The following is an 18,693-nucleotide window of genomic DNA, read 5'->3' as shown; positions in this document are numbered from 1 at the left end:
TATAAAAGTAAGTAAAAACGTTACGACAGAGTTTCCAGGGAGTTTCTTTTACATTACACGTTGAGTTTCTAACTGAGCTTCAACATCAAAATGCTCTGAATAAAAAGAGGCTTATATTCTAAAAATCTGGGATTTCAGGCTGTGAGGACATGAAAATACAAATCATCTGTATTAAAAGTAGCACCAATAAAATATGTTAGTCATTGAACATACGTGTAAGTGAGTGAGTTAAATTCATGTTCGAACCAGACTCTACACTGTAGAACACATCAGGCATGATCCTGGTCAGAGTTTAGTTGCTAATAAAACAGTAGAAACTGTTATAGTGTGTCACAGAAAGAAACGTAGTGAGTTTTGTAAGACATGTATATGTATAATGTTATGTAATGTTATACATATTTCAGCAGGACAGCCAGAAAAGTAAACATGCATCCTGAACAACCATTTCTCTGACATGAATTTGAATAATTAGGGATAAGATGTTGTAATATAATATATCCTGTGATATGGTCCCACTGTATAATCAGTGTACACAGTAGGAGTTTTCTCCTGCTCACCGCTTCCTGCTGTTTAACAGTTATCAGCATCAGTGTGATGGGGAGCTGGTATAAAAGGACAGACGGGAAGGTGGGGACGGCCATAACGTACCGAGGAAACATCTGAAACCAAGATGAAGACGTCAGGGATGCTTGTCCTCTGTGTCTCATTGGCCTCCACGTTCCTGGGCAGCAGTGAGGTAAGACAAATAAAACCCAGTGGGATAAGTGACCTGAGTTTATGTCCACATTCAGAAATGATGGTGAAACAGTTCATCATCTCTGATTAGTGGACATTGGTTTGAACAGCTGGATTCTTCTGGATTTTTTTGTATCTCAGGTGTGGACACTTTCAAATTAGTCAGGGATTAACGGAGGTAAAAAGAAAAACTCCAACAAAGAAGTAACTCATTAATAATAGATATACGCATAAATTAAATTGTTCTGTTGCAACAGGGAAGTCATTATTAAACTGGAAAACAGTAGCCACCAAAAGGCCTGTGTGTTATTTAATATCACACGAGCCTTCTCAGCCATGTGCAAATTTGAATTTAATCTCTATCACACTGGCTCAAGCAATGAGGAAGTATCAGACTTCAACTGAAGATAAGCTATTGACTTTGTAATTATGTAAATCTTTACATATGTATGTTGTTTCAATAGGTTTTAGCAATAGAGAAAGAAATATCACAAAAAAGTTACTTAAAAAAATGGCTCGTTTACGTTAAAAAACAAAAAAAGGAGATTTCAACATTGCAATAAATCCTCTGAAAACGGACTGTTACCAAACGTATTACTTCAACAGCGTGTCAGTGAAATTACTTTATTATTCCTCCAACCAGGGTCTATGGGGAAAGAGACAGATGCAAATATAGTGAAGATGCAGTGATACAGTACAGGCGCTCAGGGGACAAATATATATCGTACAGAGTACAATCCATTTAATGTGCTGCAGGCCCACATCAACCACAGCATTATGCAAAGTGTGGTTCATGTCTTTTTGTACCTCCTGTGTTCAGCAGGTGCTTGAACTTTGTGTGGTGTGGCTACAGAGATTCAGAGTTCTGCAGGAAGGTTTTATCTCGATTCAAAGTTTGATACCGACAAGGAAACACTGGTGTTATGTGAAGATGAGAGCAGAGCGTGGAAAGAAAAAATAGCCCTGTAGATATATAATTTATTCTTCCATATGGGTTATATATATATATATACATGTGTTTTCATGCCTAGTGCCATATTGTTGTTATATTGTAAGATTACATTTTAAAAATCATCATCAAAATCGACAAATTTACATGATGTTTATCTCTAAGCCAGAACAAATAAAACTAGAACTACATGCACAGATAGAAATCGGTGCACAGATAGAAATCACATTACATCTCTTCTGCAATGCAAACGGTTGTTTTCTCTTGTAGGGACTAAATGCAACAACAGCAACCAATGCTACCACCGCTCCATCTAACACCACCCGACCTATGGTGACCAACACTTCCCCTGCTCCATCTAACACCACCCGACCTATGGTGACCAACACTTCCCCTGCTCCATCTAACACCACCCAACATATGATGACCAACACTTCCACTGCTCCATCTAACACCACCCAACCTATGATGACCAACACTTCCCCTGCTCCATCTAACACCATCCGACCTATGGTGACCAACACTTCCACTGCTCCATCCAACACCAACCGACCAACAGCACCCAACACTTCCCCTGCTCCATCCAAAACCACCCGACCAACAGCAACCAACACTTCCCCTGCTCCATCCAAAACCACCCGACCAACAGCAACCAACACTTCCCCTGCTCCATCCAAAACCACCCGACCAACAGCAACCAACACTTCCCCTGCTCCATCCAACACCAGCAGCACATCAAGGCCGCCCGCGTCCTCAACCGCCACAGCTGCCCCCACAAATGTGACGTCCAGTATCAAGCCAACAAGTTCAGCCATGAGAGGCTGCGACTCTCTGTTTGGGTGCTACAGTCAACTGCTGGTGCCGGCCATTTCCATGCTAATCTACAGCGCACAGGGCTGAAAATGTGCAATCGACGCAAATTTTCTCCTTCTCATTAAATCATAAAAATCATCTTATGCTGTATATTAAAGGTTTTTAAAAAATCACATGTATTTTTTTCAGTAAAATTTTTGTTTTGTCTATGGCTGGCACACATTTGACCTACTGATGCTATGAAGAACTCTTTTGACCAATTGTGCTGAACGACATCTTTATAAATGTTTTATAACTTCATACTTCAAATGTTCAAACTGTATTTCACAAAATGCCAATATAGAAGAGTGGATGTGAAATTTCTCTGTTTCTTTTATGGCAAATCAATTGGTCAGTAAATGGGTATTGGATGTGGAAAATGTTAACAGCTGGATCCTACAAGAACTTCAGTTGGGATGTTAGCATCACAGCCGCCACCTCATTTGAATGGAATAGATATTAGATTTTAAATATTTTGATCATATTCAAACATCACATTTAAATTCGGGATGTTTGTTTTGCTCCACCTGGGATGTGTTGTTTCCTTATGCTGTAATGGCTCTGCTGCGTATATTTGTATGACTGATAAATCATGTGGAGCATAATAAGCATGAGTGAACATTTTTGGGAATAAATCTAAGTGGTTTAAACAAAGCTTTCATGTTGCTTTCTTTGGACGAAGTGGGTACAAACAAATGGAGAATTAAAAACCAGGGTTGAACAACAAACACAACTGAAACAACTGGGAAATGGTAATAAGGAAAGTTATCCTAAAATAATAGTGAATTTTAACATTGAAGTTTGATAAATTTCCCTCATCACCCTGTTTTAAAACCCGGGGTGAGGTTTAAATGTTTCCTATGTTAATAAATCTATTCATAACTACAGATATCAGTGTATATTCAATGTATATTTGTAGATTTACCATACTCCCATCTGAATGAAATGAATTATCCGCACAGTAACAAGAAGAATTGAGAGCTCATGATGCAATCTTATTGAGGAACTCTTTATTCTCTTTTATTGCACTTGGAATAAGGAAGTTAGCAATCAATTTGTTTCTGAAACTTGACATAAGATTAGATAGAAAGTATAAAAAAATAAATTGGCTTTGCAGCAGAGAGGTTAACATGCATCTGATTGATATCACTTGGCCCTGAGGAGAAGTTTTGCATTTGTGGGTCATCACTGGGGTGGAGACTGAGGTCAGACTTCCTGACAGAAAACAGGTATCAAGTTAAAAATCTGATGCCTTATATAAGATCCTCTGGAAACAACACATTTTACAAAACTAAGACTCACAAGCCCGAGAGGACACACACGACCGACACGACAAAGCTGAACCTTAAAGAAGTTTTAAAAAAGCTTCCTCCGGCTTTAGCTTGAAGAGGAAATCATATTTCATCCAGGATGAAGACGCTTGTCCTGGTGCTGGTTTCACTGGCTCTGCTGGAATGTGTCTGCACGCAGGTATAAATCTTCCTCACAAACTCAGACATAAAACCAAATACCTTGTATATTTTTTATAATAATAATAATAATACATAGATAAGTATATAGAAATATCAATATAACCTAATTTTATAGGTTTTTTTGTAGTTCAACAGGGGTAACAGCAAAATAATAGAGGTTCTGATATATACCATTAGGTCATAAAGTAAAAAATCTCATTATCTTTTATATTCTGCTGTATTATTTTTCAAATATTGCCACAAGCATTTAAAAAAAAATAGTTTTGACAATATAATATGCTATTGTGCAAATTACAATTCTACGTCGTATCATACATTTCTCTGTCCGCCTCCTCGTCCTCTCCTCATCCAGAATTCAACATCAGGTGGAACCACAGCAGTGACTTACAATAACACGTCCAATACAACCTGGCCGCCCAGTTACAGCTCCACTAACGACCCTGCAGGAGCCAATCACACCAGTAACCAGACGAGCACGAGCAGCACGGTGACCTGGACCACAGGGGTCACCAGCACCGAGAACCAGGTCACCAGGAACGGACAGGGCCACATCTTCACCTCCGTCACCCTCCTGCTGGGATCTTCTGTTCTCCCAGCACTTTGGCAGTGAGCGCCCCCTTGAGGCTCACAGAGGGGGTTAGTTTACAATGTTTGCTGAAGAGGAAGTAGATTTTCAGTTGCTTGTGTTGAACTAAATTCAGGTTGTTTATGAGCTGAAGAAATGGTTAACGAGTTGCACTGATTAACAAACACGGCTCACATCCTCCGTTGATATGTGAAGTCATTGAATCATAACAAGTTCAAGCAAGTGTATTTGTATTTCTTGGATCACTGCTCTGTCTGATATATGAAATTGAAATGTATCCAAAATCAGATCTTTTATATTCTGTAGATCTATCAATTGTCTCATGTGAAATTATCTACTAAATAAAACACATGACATTATCTACTCATTCCAACACTTTTTTCTTTATCTTTGAAGCAACAGGGTTTTTTTTGCATATTATCATTAAATTATTTTCATATTGGTATAAATAAAAAGAATACTCACAATCAAAAATGTGTTATACCAACATGTAATATTTGTTTTTGCAATATCAATCAATCAAATAGAAAAAGAGCTTTGATTAGGGGGTTAAAAGTGATTAAAAGCAAATCTTCAAAAATACATTGTGGATGATGGATATGCTCCCCAGCAGGTTTCTGTTGGACGACACAGATATTCAGACCACACATTGTATTGTATTATATTGCATTGTATTGTATGATAAAATATAGTTTGAGGAAACGGGAGCATAGAAATAGAGCTTTTGTTGTGCTACAGTATGAGAAATATCTGAAATGAATACTGAGCCAACACCCAAATACTGGACCACATCTAATCTTACTCATATTTCCCTTAAAGTGGCAAATGTATTTCATTTTCTATATTCCTCAAATTATAATCATAAACTTCCATGTAGAAAGATTAGTGTGATTATCAGCTATACCATCAGATTTTAATATCATTACCTCTCACTGTACAGTTTAATGACCTAATAGGTCCATAAAATAAGTGTGAAGGATAAGGAATGAACAATCCTTCCACGTGTCAGCAGGTGCAGAGACAAAAGACTCTGACTCTGATCACAAAATAATAAAAGTAAGAGCGATAAAATAAGCAAGGAAAATGAAAATGAAAAGGTTAGGTTATAAATGTATGACATTATCTAGGCCACTTTTAAAACATGGTGATATATTGATCAGATTTTTAAAAACGAAACCTAGAGCAATGTTGAGGAAATTAGACTTGGACACAAGGACGTCACAGCTTTTGTGTCAGAGGAGCCAAACCAATATGATTCTTAATTTCAGTGTGTGAAAACTCAAACGATAAGTAATTTGATGTTTTAATAGAAACCAATCATTTTTGTTTCCTCAATATTTGACTGGTTGAGAATGACCTTTATCCCACAACGCATGATCACATACAAGGAAATAGGGAAAAGGTAGATTTGTCAATTATCCACCAGGATGAATAATTTCTCTTCAGTTTCATTGGATGTTCTTTGACTGCGCCCACTCTTTATCTAATCTGCATCAGAACAGGAGATGCTATATATATTATTCAAGGTTAAAAATGAACCCATATCCCGTGAAATATTTTCCATCATTTTTGGGCTCATAAAAGGTTTCGTGCCCTCTACACACACATGCACAATCTCTCCTCACACCCTCGTCCAAGCTCCGAGATCCAGGTCGTCGTATAATCACACCTGTCCTTCCTGAAACCGGACAGTTCTGTTTCTGGAGAAATCATCAGCGCTCCTTCTGTGCCGGACATTTTCAGTAACATCGACTCTCCACCATGAAGATGCAGCTTCTGGGATTTTGCGCACTGGCTCTGGCATTAGCACAGGTAACTATTCGTATCTTTTTAAAGTGTCCTCATTGTGGATGATTCTGCCTCTGAACGAGCTTCAATTTCAACTTCAACTAATGCACAAATTGTTTCTTTCTTTTTGAAACTTTCTGAATGTTGATGGAACATGTCTGTCTGTACGTGACATGCACATATCAAGAACAGTTCATTTTATCGTCTTAAGGAAGTGCAGTGTTGAATTTGGTGCAATTTGGACACGTTTAATATGAATAAACTTTAATAAATTCATAAACAGGTGACAAAGGCAATGACTAGGGATTCTCCAGTTTGGGTTTTGTATTTGTTGTGGCTCAATAACTACAGGTCACTTTCACAGTTTCAGAAAAGAAGGGTTTAGAACAGACGGTGCAGTAGATAAATTAATTCTGCACATACAGAATGATTGAAAAAAAGTATTATTTGGTTATTTAAAATATTGTATTTCATACTTGAATTTATGATCCAAATACATAAAAATGTAAGTAAATTAAAAAAGGGATATTTTATAATTGTTCCATATCTGACATCATTATCATAGGATTCTGTTTTCTTTTATTGCAGCAGCTCGATTCTAACTGTAACTTCTGGGTGAATAATAAACAGGTCTCCTGTGCTTATGGTGGATCTGGATTTTATCTGCTATGACTTTATGGGTTTAGATTTCAGGTTTTCTTTTGTTTCGTGGGGCAGTTTCAGCCTTAAGGTAGTTTTTAGTTTTTAGTGACAGACAGATGATATTTTTTATCACTTTTTCCAATCAGACTCAAGGACAAACCACCGGTGAGCCAACAACTACTACGAAGGCCCCCACAACAACTACTACGATGGCCCCCAAGACAACTACCACGAAGGCCCCACAACAACTACTACGATGGCCCCCAAGACAACTACCACGAAGGCCCCCACAACAACTACTACGATGGCCCCAAGACAACTACCACGAAGGCCCCAACAACTACTACGATGGCCCCCAAGACAACTACCACGAAGGCCCCACGACAACTACTACGATGGCCCCAAGACAACTACCACGAAGGCCCCCACAACAACTACTACGATGGCCCCCAAGACAACTACCACGAAGGCCCCCACAACAACTACTACAATGGCCCCCAAGACAACTACCACGAAGGCCCCCACAACAACTACTACGAAGGCCCCCACGACAACTACTACGAAGGCCCCCACGACAACTACTACGATGGCCCCCCCAACCATGACTACAACCACGACCACTCACCCAACCACCACGACAACTGTTGCTCCAAACACCACAACAACCACGCCTGGGACCTTCGATTCAACCGTCCTTTCCAACCCAACTGCAAACACCACTACAACAAACACCACAACAACCGTCCCTTCCAAGACAACTACAACCACCACTACAACAAACACCACAACAACCGTCCCTTCCAAGACAACTACAACCACCACTGTAGCAACGACGACAACCACGCCCACCCACAGCCCCACCACCACGCCCAGTGGAGGCTCAGGAGTCAAAGCCTCTCTGCTGGTGTCTGTGGTGCCTTTGCTGCTCTACATGATCTAGCCCGGAGCAACGAGCAGCAAAAACTCACCTTTAGAAAATAACAAATATCTCTTATTCTTTAATGTCACTGATTGTAAATTAAAGTTAACTTGACATGAAAGCAAGTGCACTCCAATGAAGAGACTGGTGGACTGTGGAAAATTAGGCTTAAGCACCTTTTCATGTATGATCAACACTTGCATGTTGTTCCTAAATAGATGTATTGATGACCTTGAGAAGTTTGTTGAATCTGCAGGTTGAAAGACGCAGGTTATTTCATGTGATAGATGTGATGATGATGTGGCATCAGGAACAATATTCAAATAAAATGTATTATTAAATTGTGACGATAAAGGATTAAGACTTAAATAATTAAGTTGTAATGTTATGTTTAAAAAATCACTATATTACGAGAATAAAGACAAACACATTGTTCAAGAACAAGGTGAACCTGTGCTCCCTGAAGTTCTCATTCTGGATCCAAAATCTCTTAACTGATCTCAAAACGAATAAAACTGAGAGCCCTGCATTCGACCAAGTCTGTGTGATTCTGCCTATAGAATAGACTCAGTTTCCTGCTCAGTGTTTTCAAAGTCCTGATACTAAATGTGATGCTGATGTGCCAAAAATTTGTATTTATTAATTAAAGTATTTAATTATTTGTGCTAATTATAAGTATAACTTAAGAAGATGCTTCACATTCTTTATTTGAACACGCTGATCTGCTAATATTCCCCCTCTTAAATCACATGTGCTACAAAATTATGAATTTATTCTTGCACTGTTCTCAGAAAATGACCTTTGAACTGTTTCTGCTGGAAAACAATGAGGCGCACATGTAAAAACGCAGACACTTTACAATTTGAAAGAATTACATATGTGGGATGTGTTCATGTGTGAGTCCCACCTGTAGAGCAGTGTAGAGAGAAGAGCCTGTTAATTTAAGGAAGGCGGTTTCGGATGCAGAGCAGATCTTAATCAGTTCAATCTAAGAAACCAACCATTTTTGTTTCCTCAATCTTTTACTTGAATGAAGATGACCTTTATCCCATAACGCAAGATCACATACAAGGAAATAGGGAAAAGGGGATGTACTTATTCATAATAATTTGTCAATTATCCACCTGGATGAATAATTTCTCTTCAATTCATTGGATGTTCTTTGACTGCGCCCGCCCTTTATGAATCTGCATCAGAACAGGGGATGCCATATAGATTAATCAAGGTTAAAAATTAAACCATGGGCCGATATCCCTTAGAATATTTTCCATTACTGCTGGGCTCATAAAAGGTTTCGTGCCCTCTACACACACATGCACAATCTCTCCTCACACCCTCGTCCAAGCTCCGAGATCCAGGTCGTCGTATAATCACACCTGTCCTTCCTGAAACCGGACAGTTCTGTTTCTGGAGAAATCATCAGCGCTCCTTCTGTGCTGGACATTTTCAGTAACATCGACTCTCCACCATGAAGATGCAGCTTCTGGGATTTTGCGCACTGGCTCTGGCATTAGCACAGGTAACTATTCGTATCTTTTTAAAGTGTCCTCATTGTGGATGATTCTGCCTCTGAACGAGCTTCAATTTCAACTTCAACTAATGCACAAATTGTTTCTTTCTTTTTGAAACTTTCTGAATGTTGATGGAACATGTTTGTCTGTACGTGACATGCACATATCAAGATCAGTTCATTTTATCGGCTTAAGGAAGTGCAGTGTCCAATTTGGTGCAATTTGGACACGTTTAATATGAATAAACTTTAATAAATTCATAAACAGGCGACAAAGGCAATGACAAGGGATTCTCCAGTTTGGGTTCTGTATTTACCGAGGCTCAATAACTACAGGAAACTTTTACAGTTTCAGAAAAGAAGGGTTTAGAACAGACGGTGCAATAGACAAATTAATTCTGCACATACAGAATGATTGAGAAAAAAGTATTATTTGGTTATTTAAAATATTGTGTTTCATACTTGAATTTATGATCCAAATACATAAAAATGTAAGTAAATGAAAAAAGGGATATTTTAAAATTGTTCCATATCTGACATCATTATCATAGGATTCTGTTTTCTTTTATTGCAGCAGCTCAATTCTAACTGTAACTTCTGGGTGAATAATAAACAGGTCTCCTGTGCTTATGGTGGATCTGGATTTTATCTGCTATGACTTTATGGGTTTAGATTTCAGGTTTTCTTTTGTTTCGTGAGGCAGTTTCAGCCTTAAGGTAGTTTTTTAGTTTTTAGTCAGGTCAATTGACACAGACAGATGATATTTTTTATCACTTTTTCCAATCAGACTCAAGGACTAACCACCTCTGAGCCAACAACTACTACGATGGCCCCCGCAACAACTACTACGATGGCCCCCACAACCACCACCACACCAGCCGCCACAAACACTACAACGATGGCCCCCACAACGACCACTACACCAGCCGCCACAAACACTACAACGATGGCCACCACAACGAACACTACACCAGCCGCCACAAACACTACAACGATGGCCCCACAACGAACACTACACCAGCCGCCGCAAACACTACAACGATGGCCCCCACAACGACCACCACACCAGCCACAAACACTACAACGATGGCCCCCACAACGACCACTACACCAGCCGCCACAAACACTACAACGATGGCCCCCACAACGACCACTACACCAGCCGCCACAAACACTACAACGATGGCCCCCACAACGACCACTACACCAGCCGCCACAAACACTACAACGATGGCCCCACAACGACCACTACACCAGCCGCGCAAACACTACAACGATGGCCCCCACAACGAACACTACACCAGCTGCCACAACCACTACAACGATGGCCCCCACAACGAAGACTACACCAGCCGCCGCAAACACTACAACGATGGCCCCACAACGACCACTACACCTGCCGCCGCAAACACTACAACGATGGCCCCCACAACGACCACTACACCTGCCGCCGCAAACACTACAACGATGGCCCCCACAACGACCACTACACCTGCCGCCGCAAACACTACAACGATGGCCCCCACAACGACCACTACACCTGCCGCCGCAAACACTACAACGATGGCCCCCACAACGACCACTACACCTGCCGCCGCAAACACTACAACGATGGCCCCCACAACGACCACTACACCTGCCGCCGCAAACACTACAACGATGGCCCCCACAACCACCACCACACCAGCCGCCACAAACACTACAACGATGGCCCCACAACGACCACTACACCAGCCGCCGAAACACTACAACGATGGCCCCACAACGACCACTACACCTGCCGCCGCAAACACTACAAGATGGCCCCAGACCTACACCTGCCGAAACACTACAAGCCGACCACTACACTGCCGCCGAAACACTACAACGATGGCCCCACACGACCACTACACCAGCCGCAAACACTACAACGATGGCCCCCACAGACACTACACCAGCCGCCAACACTACAACGATGGCCCCACAACGACCACTACACCAGCCGCAAACCTAGATGGCCCCACGACCACTACACCAGCTGCCACAACAACGATGGCCCCCACAACGAACACTACACCAGTCGCCACAACCACTACAACGATGGCCCCCACAACGAACACTACACCAGTCGCCACAACCACTACAACGATGGCCCCCACAACGAACACTACACCAGCCGCCACAACCACTACAACGATGACCCCCACAACGAACACTACACCAGTCGCCACAACCACTAAAACGATGGCCCCCACAACGAACACTACACCAGTCGCCACAACTACTACAACGATGGCCCCCACAACGAACACTACACCAGTCGCCACAACCACTACAACGATGGCCCCCACAACGAACACTACACCAGCCGCCACAACCACTACAACGATGGCCCCCACAACGAACACTACACCAGCCGCCACAACCACTACAACGATGGCCCCCACAACGAACACTACACCAGCCGCCACAACCACTACAACGATGGCCCCCACAACGAACACTACACCAGCCGCCACAACCACTAAAACGATGGCCCCCACAACGAACACTACACCAGCCGCCACAACCACTACAACGATGGCCCCCACAAGAACACTACACCAGCCGCACAACCACTAAACGATGGCCCCACACGAACACTACACCAGTGCACAACCACTACAACGATGGCCCCACAACGAACACTACACCAGCCGCCACAACCACTACAACGATGGCCCCCACAACGAACACTACACCAGCCGCCACAACCACTACAACGATGGCCCCACAACGAAACTACACCAGCCGCCACAACCACTACAACGATGGCCCCCACAACGAACACTACACCAGCCGCCACAACCACTACAACGATGGCCCCCACAACGAACACTACACCAGCCAAGACAACTACAACCACCACTGCAGCAACGACGACAACCACGACCACCCACAGCCCCACCACCACGCCCAGTGGAGGCTCAGGAGTCAAAGCCTCTCTGCTGGTGTCTGTGGTGCCTTTGCTGCTCTACATGATCTAGCCCGGAGCAACGAGCAGCGAAAACTCACCTTTAGAAAATAACAAATATCTCTTATTCTTTAATGTCACTGATTGTAAATTAAAGTTAACTTGACATGAAAGCAAGTGCACTCCAATGAAGAGACTGGTGGACTGTGGAAAATTAGGCTTAAGCACCTTTTCATGTATGATCAACATTTGCATGTTGTTCCTAAATAGATGTATTGATGACCTTGAGAAGTTTGTTGAATCTGCAGGTTGAAAGACGCAGGTTATTTCATGTGATAGATGTGATGATGATGTGGCATCAGGAACAACTTGTTACTGGAAGAGTTATGTCATGACTGAGGCTACTAATGTGTTTTGGACGGGACAAAATACAATATTCAAATAAAATGTAATATCAAATTGTGACAATAAAGGAATAAGACTTAAATAATTAAGTTGTAATGTTATGTTTAAAAAATCACTATATTACGAGAATAAAGACAAACACATTGTTCAAGAACAAGGTGAACCTGTGCTCCCTGAAGTTCAGAAAATTCCTGATACTATATGTGATGCTGATGTGCCAAAAATTTGTAATAATTGAAGTATTTAATTATTTGTGCCACTTATATTATATTTTATAACTTAACAAGATGCTTCACATTCTTTATTTGAACACAGACGACACGCTGATCTTCTGATATTCCCCCTCTAAAATCACATGTGCTAGAAAATTATGAATTTAATCTTGACCTCATTATTGTTGACAATTGTTTGTGAACAATCGTTGTTGACAATTAAAAAATACTGCATGTAAGTAGATACAACATAAGAATGAAGTACTGCAGTTGATATCAATAGTGATAAAAACAAAATGCGTGTATCATAAAGTATAAAACAAAACTATCAAATATTGACCTGCTTGTATTTGTCATTGAGCCATTTAATACAATGCAGGGAATTAATTCAGATACAGGAGTACAAGAACATGACGTTTATTTTTGCATTACTATGGACTGATACAATGACTGAACAAACACTGGTGCAAGTTTAATCCTCAGATCGACAGATGGCGAGCAGAGCCTGTAGGTGATCTCCTTTGAACTGTTTCTGCTGGAAAACAATGAGGCGCACATGTAAAAATGCAGATACTTTACAATTTGAAAGAATTACATGTGAGGGATGTGTTTGTGTGTGTGTCCCACCTGTAGAGCAGTGTAGAGAGAAGTGCCTGTTAATTTAAGGAAGGCGGTTCGGATGCAGAGCAGATCCTCCTCAGAGTGAGACACCATGAGCCCCTGAACTATCGACGGCTGCAGGAGGGAGAAACGGGTGTGAACAGATTAATATTTGACACAAATGATTTAAGTTTTGTCCGATTAAAGTTATGAATTGTAGTTATATAATTTGGATAAACTTAATTCTTTTGTGTGTTTTCTGAAGTTGGTCCATTACGTTTCAGAAACACTTACTAAATTTAACGATGGCAGATTTCTTACTGCTTCATCTTGTTTAGTGAGGGTTATATTAAAAATGCTAAATTATAGCACAAGGAAGTTGATTTGTTTAGAATTACGCCGTAATAAGCGTCTGTCTGTGATGAAACAGTCAAACCAGGCATTAGAAAGAGTCCAATTTATTTCTAAAATATATATTTTTATATAATTTATATTTATAAAGCACAATTTAAATTTACATTTAAACTCTATTTACATTTAAAAACTATTATAACATATAGAGTATGCAAAGCAACAAAAACATATTTCATATTTTTATGGCTGCACCTAGAGGAATGAATTATTAGAGCTATTAAAACAATTCCTGCAGTAATGAAACTAAATTACTGAAAGAATGAAAAAAAGAATGATTCATTTATCCATTCATGGATAATGATAGTTTGATTTGTGCTTCAGCTGATACATAGAACTTTATATAAATGTGTGTTTCTTACCTTCATGGTGGCTATTCTCTTAGCGAGGTAGGCATGAGGGCTCTCAATGCACTCCACTGTCAAGGATATAGAGAAATATCCAATCAACATGTACCGCTCACACACCAGTCACTGTGCACACTGTCTCCAACAACACTCACCTAAAACCTTCAAACCCTGTTGCACGTCTCCAGAGAATCGCTTCTCCACAAGCTCCTCCACCACCTGTCCGGTCTCCAGCTCCAGTCCCATGAACACTGTGGATAAAATGCAAGTCAGGAAAACGGACGGATTCAAGCAGTAAATATGAAATAAAAAGAAAGGTCCTGCTGCAGCCTCACCAGTGTTAAGATGGTCTGTGTCTCTGGACGTCAGGATGTTGATCCATGGTCCCACATCGGCTTTTTTCCCATTTAGTGATGCGATCAGAGCCTGGAAGAGTCACAACAAGAGAACACGGTCAACTCTCTACATGCTTCAGGCAGCAGCTGCACCAAACCTGAAAGGATTCTCTCGATTCTCTCTCTATTTTGCGTATACTAAAATGTGGACTAAAATCTGGTCCTAATGCACAACTAGAACACAAACATGGAGAACAATACCTGAACATCTCTTTGGACACTACTGGCAACATCTTCTTTCTGTTGAAACACAGGAGTGAAACAAAAACACAGTTAATTGCAGTTTCTGATTCACAGCTAAACATCATAATCTCTCCACAAAGCATTTGCTTTAATAGTAGTTTGAGTTAAGAGGTTGAAACTGAAGGTGGGGATGTAAATACTGTTACTTACATCAAGCAAAGCTATAACAAGCTTAGCAAAGTCTCCACTCGTTTCTCCCTTCAGTTCCTTCTCCAGGTCCTTCTTGTACACTGAGGAAAACAAGGAAGATGTCAGGATTAAAGAGATTAGGGATTTAGAGATTGAAATCGATGAAAAATGTGACGAAAGACGAGGACGGGGATTTACTCTCTTTGTACGCCACGCTGATTTCTTGAAGCTGCTCTGCAGATCGTGTGCACAGGATCTCCATTAGTGTATCCTCATCTGTGCCTAAACCCTGCACACACACACACACACACACACACACACACACACGTTTATACAGAATATCCTGAGATATGATGGAGAAGTCCAGAATCCAAAGCCCCACTAAATATGTACACACACACACACACACACACACACACACACACACACACACACACACACACACACACACACACACACACACACACACACACACACACACACACACACACACACACACACACACACACACACCTCCATGGCCTTTTGCAGGCGGTGGGCCTCGTGCTCCAGAGGTGGCATCAGCAGTTCCAGCAGCAGAACCTCCACATCTCCAGACAGAGCTTTCTTCAAAGCAGCATCCAGGTCCTGGAACCACACAGGGCATTTTAGACACTGTACTCTGTACATAGTTTATGTGGTAAAGCAGCAACAGACTCTGTCTTACTTGGGATGAAGTCCAACAAGGATTATTATTAGGATATTTATCATGTGAATATGTGCGATTTATGACCTATACTGCGGCCAGCCACCAGGGGGTGACCAAGAGGATTTGGCTTCACATTGGGAGGGGCTGTCATGTCGTCCATCTTTATTTTCAGTCTACGGTTGAAACTTTAATTCTGTTCCACTGTGTGATTTTCAGCTGAAGAGAACGTCCTGGTTGTCGGACCACACACTGACATACTGTCACCGTGAGAATGAAAATGTTTCTATTATTAATATAATTGAATGTGCAGGACAGAATCATATTAACTTGAGCCCTGCCTCAACCTATACTGAGACTCACCGATACATTATTGAAGTGTATACTTCTGAACTCGTTCTTTAAACAAGGGTGCGTTCAAACCCTTTAGTGTGAATAATATTTGATCAGCAAACACTGGGAAGTTGCAGATGAGCAAACAGGGGAATGTCATTTGCACATTCTCAGTATTATCACCGCAGCGTTGCATGGTTTATTTCAGGAGATATTTAAACTGGGAGGCAGCAGAGGTTTTGAAATTTGAAACAGCTCTTCTGGAATTCATGTTTCTTTACCTTCTGTGTCATCTCTCGAAAGGTTCTGACGACCTCTTGTCTCTGGGCGTTGCTCCGATTGGTCAGGATTCTCACCAGGGTCCCCACATCTGAACCAGGTATACAGAACATTTGTATTTCACAATGGGCGTTTGAAGCAGGGGCGGAGAGTGTAAACAGATGGAAGAAAAGCAGAATTGTCTGCACACTCATCGAGCGTCGCTACACAAGCTTTGAAAAGCGGTACCTTTGATCTCCAGCGCTGCCTGGATCTCCTGAACGTCTCTTCCGGGGTGGAAATTGTTGAAGGGTCGCACTGTTCCGAGGGTGCCCCAGCACATGTCCTGCACGAGACACAGACAAAACACAATGAATAATGCAAACCGAGTGACAGGGAACAAGGGGAGATTGTGACAAGACAAGGAAGCGACATGATAATGGACGTACACACATACCATGAGGGCGTCAAAAGAAGACACAAGTCAGTTTTTATCACTTGGAATTTCAAGAATGTTAAATATTCTATCCTCCTAGGTTGGAGAAGCAGTTTGAGAGGAGGCCCGGTAGTTTTACGTTATACTCTGCAGGACTATAATGTGAGATCACTGATTCTTGATTGGGTTTAGTTTATTCTCTAAAGCATAAGAGAAACAGGACATCACAGCATCCCAGCATGCCTCAGGCACACGGTGACTTCACAGTGTAAGATTAGAAAAGTATGCAGAAGATCAGAGTACACACAGTTATGTTATCTGAAGTCTTCTTAGTAAACAAAGTAATAATGCAACGACAGAGGGAAGAAGAAGAAGTCGACTCACGTAAGATTTGAAATAATCAGGGTCCATGGTTTTGTTTTACCTGCAAGAAAGAAAGTGACAAATACAGATAAATAACAAGAAAATACAAAAAATGTATCTCTATTAATACAGAAATTACATTAAAGTAAATGACACACATTTAAATCCAATTTGTGGATGTAAATATAAAAGTAAAGTTGAATTTTGTTCAGTGAATGATTTAAAGACAGTGTATTAATCAAAACCAGCAGTTATCCAAAGAAAACAGTTATAATAAATTAAAGGTTAATCTGTTAGAGACACGTTAAGACAGAATAACATGTTTTTTCAAAGAATGCTTGTTTTTCCTACCTGTAACAGAAAGCTGTGGCGCCTGTGGAAAGGTGTGGAGGTTGTTTTTTTTTACAGCCTCCTCTAATCAGCACTGTGTCTCAGTCCTGCCCTCAGTGTGCCGCACCTTTCTCCCACCTCACCCATGTGACTCGTCCCCCATGCCGCCTCTGACCAATCACCGGCCGGTATCCCCGCACCTCTCCACTGACACCATTGGTCTGCACCATATCTATGACAACCCGCTTGTAAAATACTCACATTCCTCGCAAATGAGGAATCCAGACCATCCAGTTTGTTTTGCATGTTTGTTGTGAAAGGACCACGGGCTGTAGATTCTGTGCCCCCCCCCACAAAAAAAATATCTATGAGGAAATAGACAAAGCACTTTAACCCCTTTCATTGAAGAATGTGTGGTATTGATGTTCTTTGTCATTCTAAAAGGAAATCTGATAAAGAAACCCACCCGACCACATGCCAGTCGGGCCTGTTAACAAAGCAGAGTGAGGGCGGAACGCTGCTTTTAGGAGTAAAACCTGATTCTCTTGAGTTCACGTCGGCTCCAACCGCTGAAGATTACTTTGCATTTTGCATCACGAGTGTAAACAAAGGGCCTTTTCAGAGGCTGCGTCTGTGATAACAATCCGATACTCATCTTCCCCTTTCTCTCAGTCCAAAGAGAAAGAGCAGAGAAGAGAAGAGGAAAACACAACGCAATCCCTTTATAAAGTAAATTCAAACAGAAAACACAGGGTTACCTGAAGATGATGAAACTTATTCCTGACATGGGTTTTAATCCCGGATCCACTCCTCCCTGCTGCTCAGCCTCTACCTGCCGTGTTCTCCTGCAGAGCACGAAGAAATATGAGACGTCTGTGTGGTTATTACAAACAGTGATCTGCAGCAAGGTGCCTCCAGCTTTCACTGGTGATTGCTCAAGATTTACCCTCAGAACAGGTTTTAATGAGAAGAAGAAGAACAGTATATTTATGCTCTCAGCTGAAATTGGAAACGTGACATATACAGAAACAATCAAAGTTACAGTTAAAACACAAAAAAGTCACCAAAGCTCAAGTTTCAAGTACAGAAGTTTAGAAAGTGCAGAAAGTGAAGCCAAAGTATCTCTTTCTCCCCCTGGTGGCTGGCTGCAGAATAGTTCAT

The 18,693-nt window shown here is 41.3% G+C and overlaps 2 protein-coding genes and 1 pseudogene across 5 annotated transcripts; 2 read left to right on the top strand and 1 right to left on the bottom strand.

Annotated features, from left to right (window-relative positions):
• The first annotated feature begins 654 nt into the window (after nt 1-654).
• Nucleotides 655-3,190, top strand: LOC118124988 (cell wall protein DAN4). Its single transcript, XM_035183286.1, has 2 exons — nt 655-736; nt 1,955-3,190. The coding sequence occupies exons 1-2, from the start codon at nt 671-673 to the stop codon at nt 2,582-2,584; spliced, it is 696 nt and encodes a 231-aa protein (XP_035039177.1). The 5' UTR covers nt 655-670; the 3' UTR covers nt 2,585-3,190.
• Nucleotides 3,191-3,946: 756 nt separating this feature from the next.
• LOC118125128 lies at nt 3,947-12,458 on the top strand (annotated as a pseudogene).
• Nucleotides 12,459-13,403: 945 nt separating this feature from the next.
• anxa14 (annexin A14) lies at nt 13,404-18,405 on the bottom strand. Of its 4 annotated transcripts, XM_035183097.2 has the most exons (14): nt 18,291-18,367; nt 17,794-17,870; nt 17,224-17,263; nt 16,653-16,749; nt 16,427-16,515; nt 15,641-15,754; nt 15,326-15,416; nt 15,149-15,228; nt 14,957-14,995; nt 14,696-14,786; nt 14,516-14,611; nt 14,376-14,431; nt 13,630-13,737; nt 13,404-13,537 (listed from the first exon to the last, which is right to left on the bottom strand). In XM_035183097.2, exons 3-14 carry the CDS (start codon nt 17,248-17,250, stop codon nt 13,475-13,477), a joined length of 951 nt encoding a protein of 316 aa, XP_035038988.1. In that variant the 5' UTR covers nt 17,251-17,263; nt 17,794-17,870; nt 18,291-18,367; the 3' UTR covers nt 13,404-13,474. The 4 variants fall into 4 exon arrangements, with proteins under 4 accessions (XP_035038988.1, XP_035038987.1, XP_035038989.1 ...); XM_035183096.2 differs by lacking the exon at nt 17,794-17,870 and having other exon boundaries at nt 18,291-18,405; XM_035183098.1 differs by lacking the exons at nt 17,794-17,870; nt 18,291-18,367 and adding an exon at nt 17,554-17,704 and having other exon boundaries at nt 13,404-13,534.
• Nucleotides 18,406-18,693: the final 288 nt, after the last annotated feature.

This window comes from Hippoglossus stenolepis, chromosome 17 (genome assembly GCF_022539355.2).
Source record: "Hippoglossus stenolepis isolate QCI-W04-F060 chromosome 17, HSTE1.2, whole genome shotgun sequence".
NCBI lineage: Eukaryota > Metazoa > Chordata > Actinopteri > Pleuronectiformes > Pleuronectidae > Hippoglossus > Hippoglossus stenolepis.
The sequence above is the reverse complement of the archived record's forward strand: the minus strand, read 5'-3'. Positions and strand labels throughout refer to the sequence as shown.

What these genes read in the sequence shown, in the direction of transcription:
- anxa14 (XM_035183096.2), bottom strand. Translation starts at nt 17,250, where the DNA reads ATGGACCCTGATTATTTCAAATCTTAC. An exon ending in GGCAGCGCTGGAGATCAAAG is followed by an intron (nt 16,516 to 16,652) that starts GTACCGCTTTTC and finishes TACCTGGTTCAG; the next exon opens with ATGTGGGGACCCTGGTGAGA. An exon ending in CTCTCTACACTGCTCTACAG is followed by an intron (nt 13,538 to 13,629) that starts GTGGGACACACA and finishes ATTGTTTTCCAG; the next exon opens with CAGAAACAGTTCAAAGGAGA.
- LOC118124988 (XM_035183286.1), top strand. Translation starts at nt 671, where the DNA reads ATGAAGACGTCAGGGATGCTTGTCCTCTGTGTCTCATTGGCCTCCACG. An exon ending in CGTTCCTGGGCAGCAGTGAG is followed by an intron (nt 737 to 1,954) that starts GTAAGACAAATA and finishes TTTCTCTTGTAG; the next exon opens with GGACTAAATGCAACAACAGC.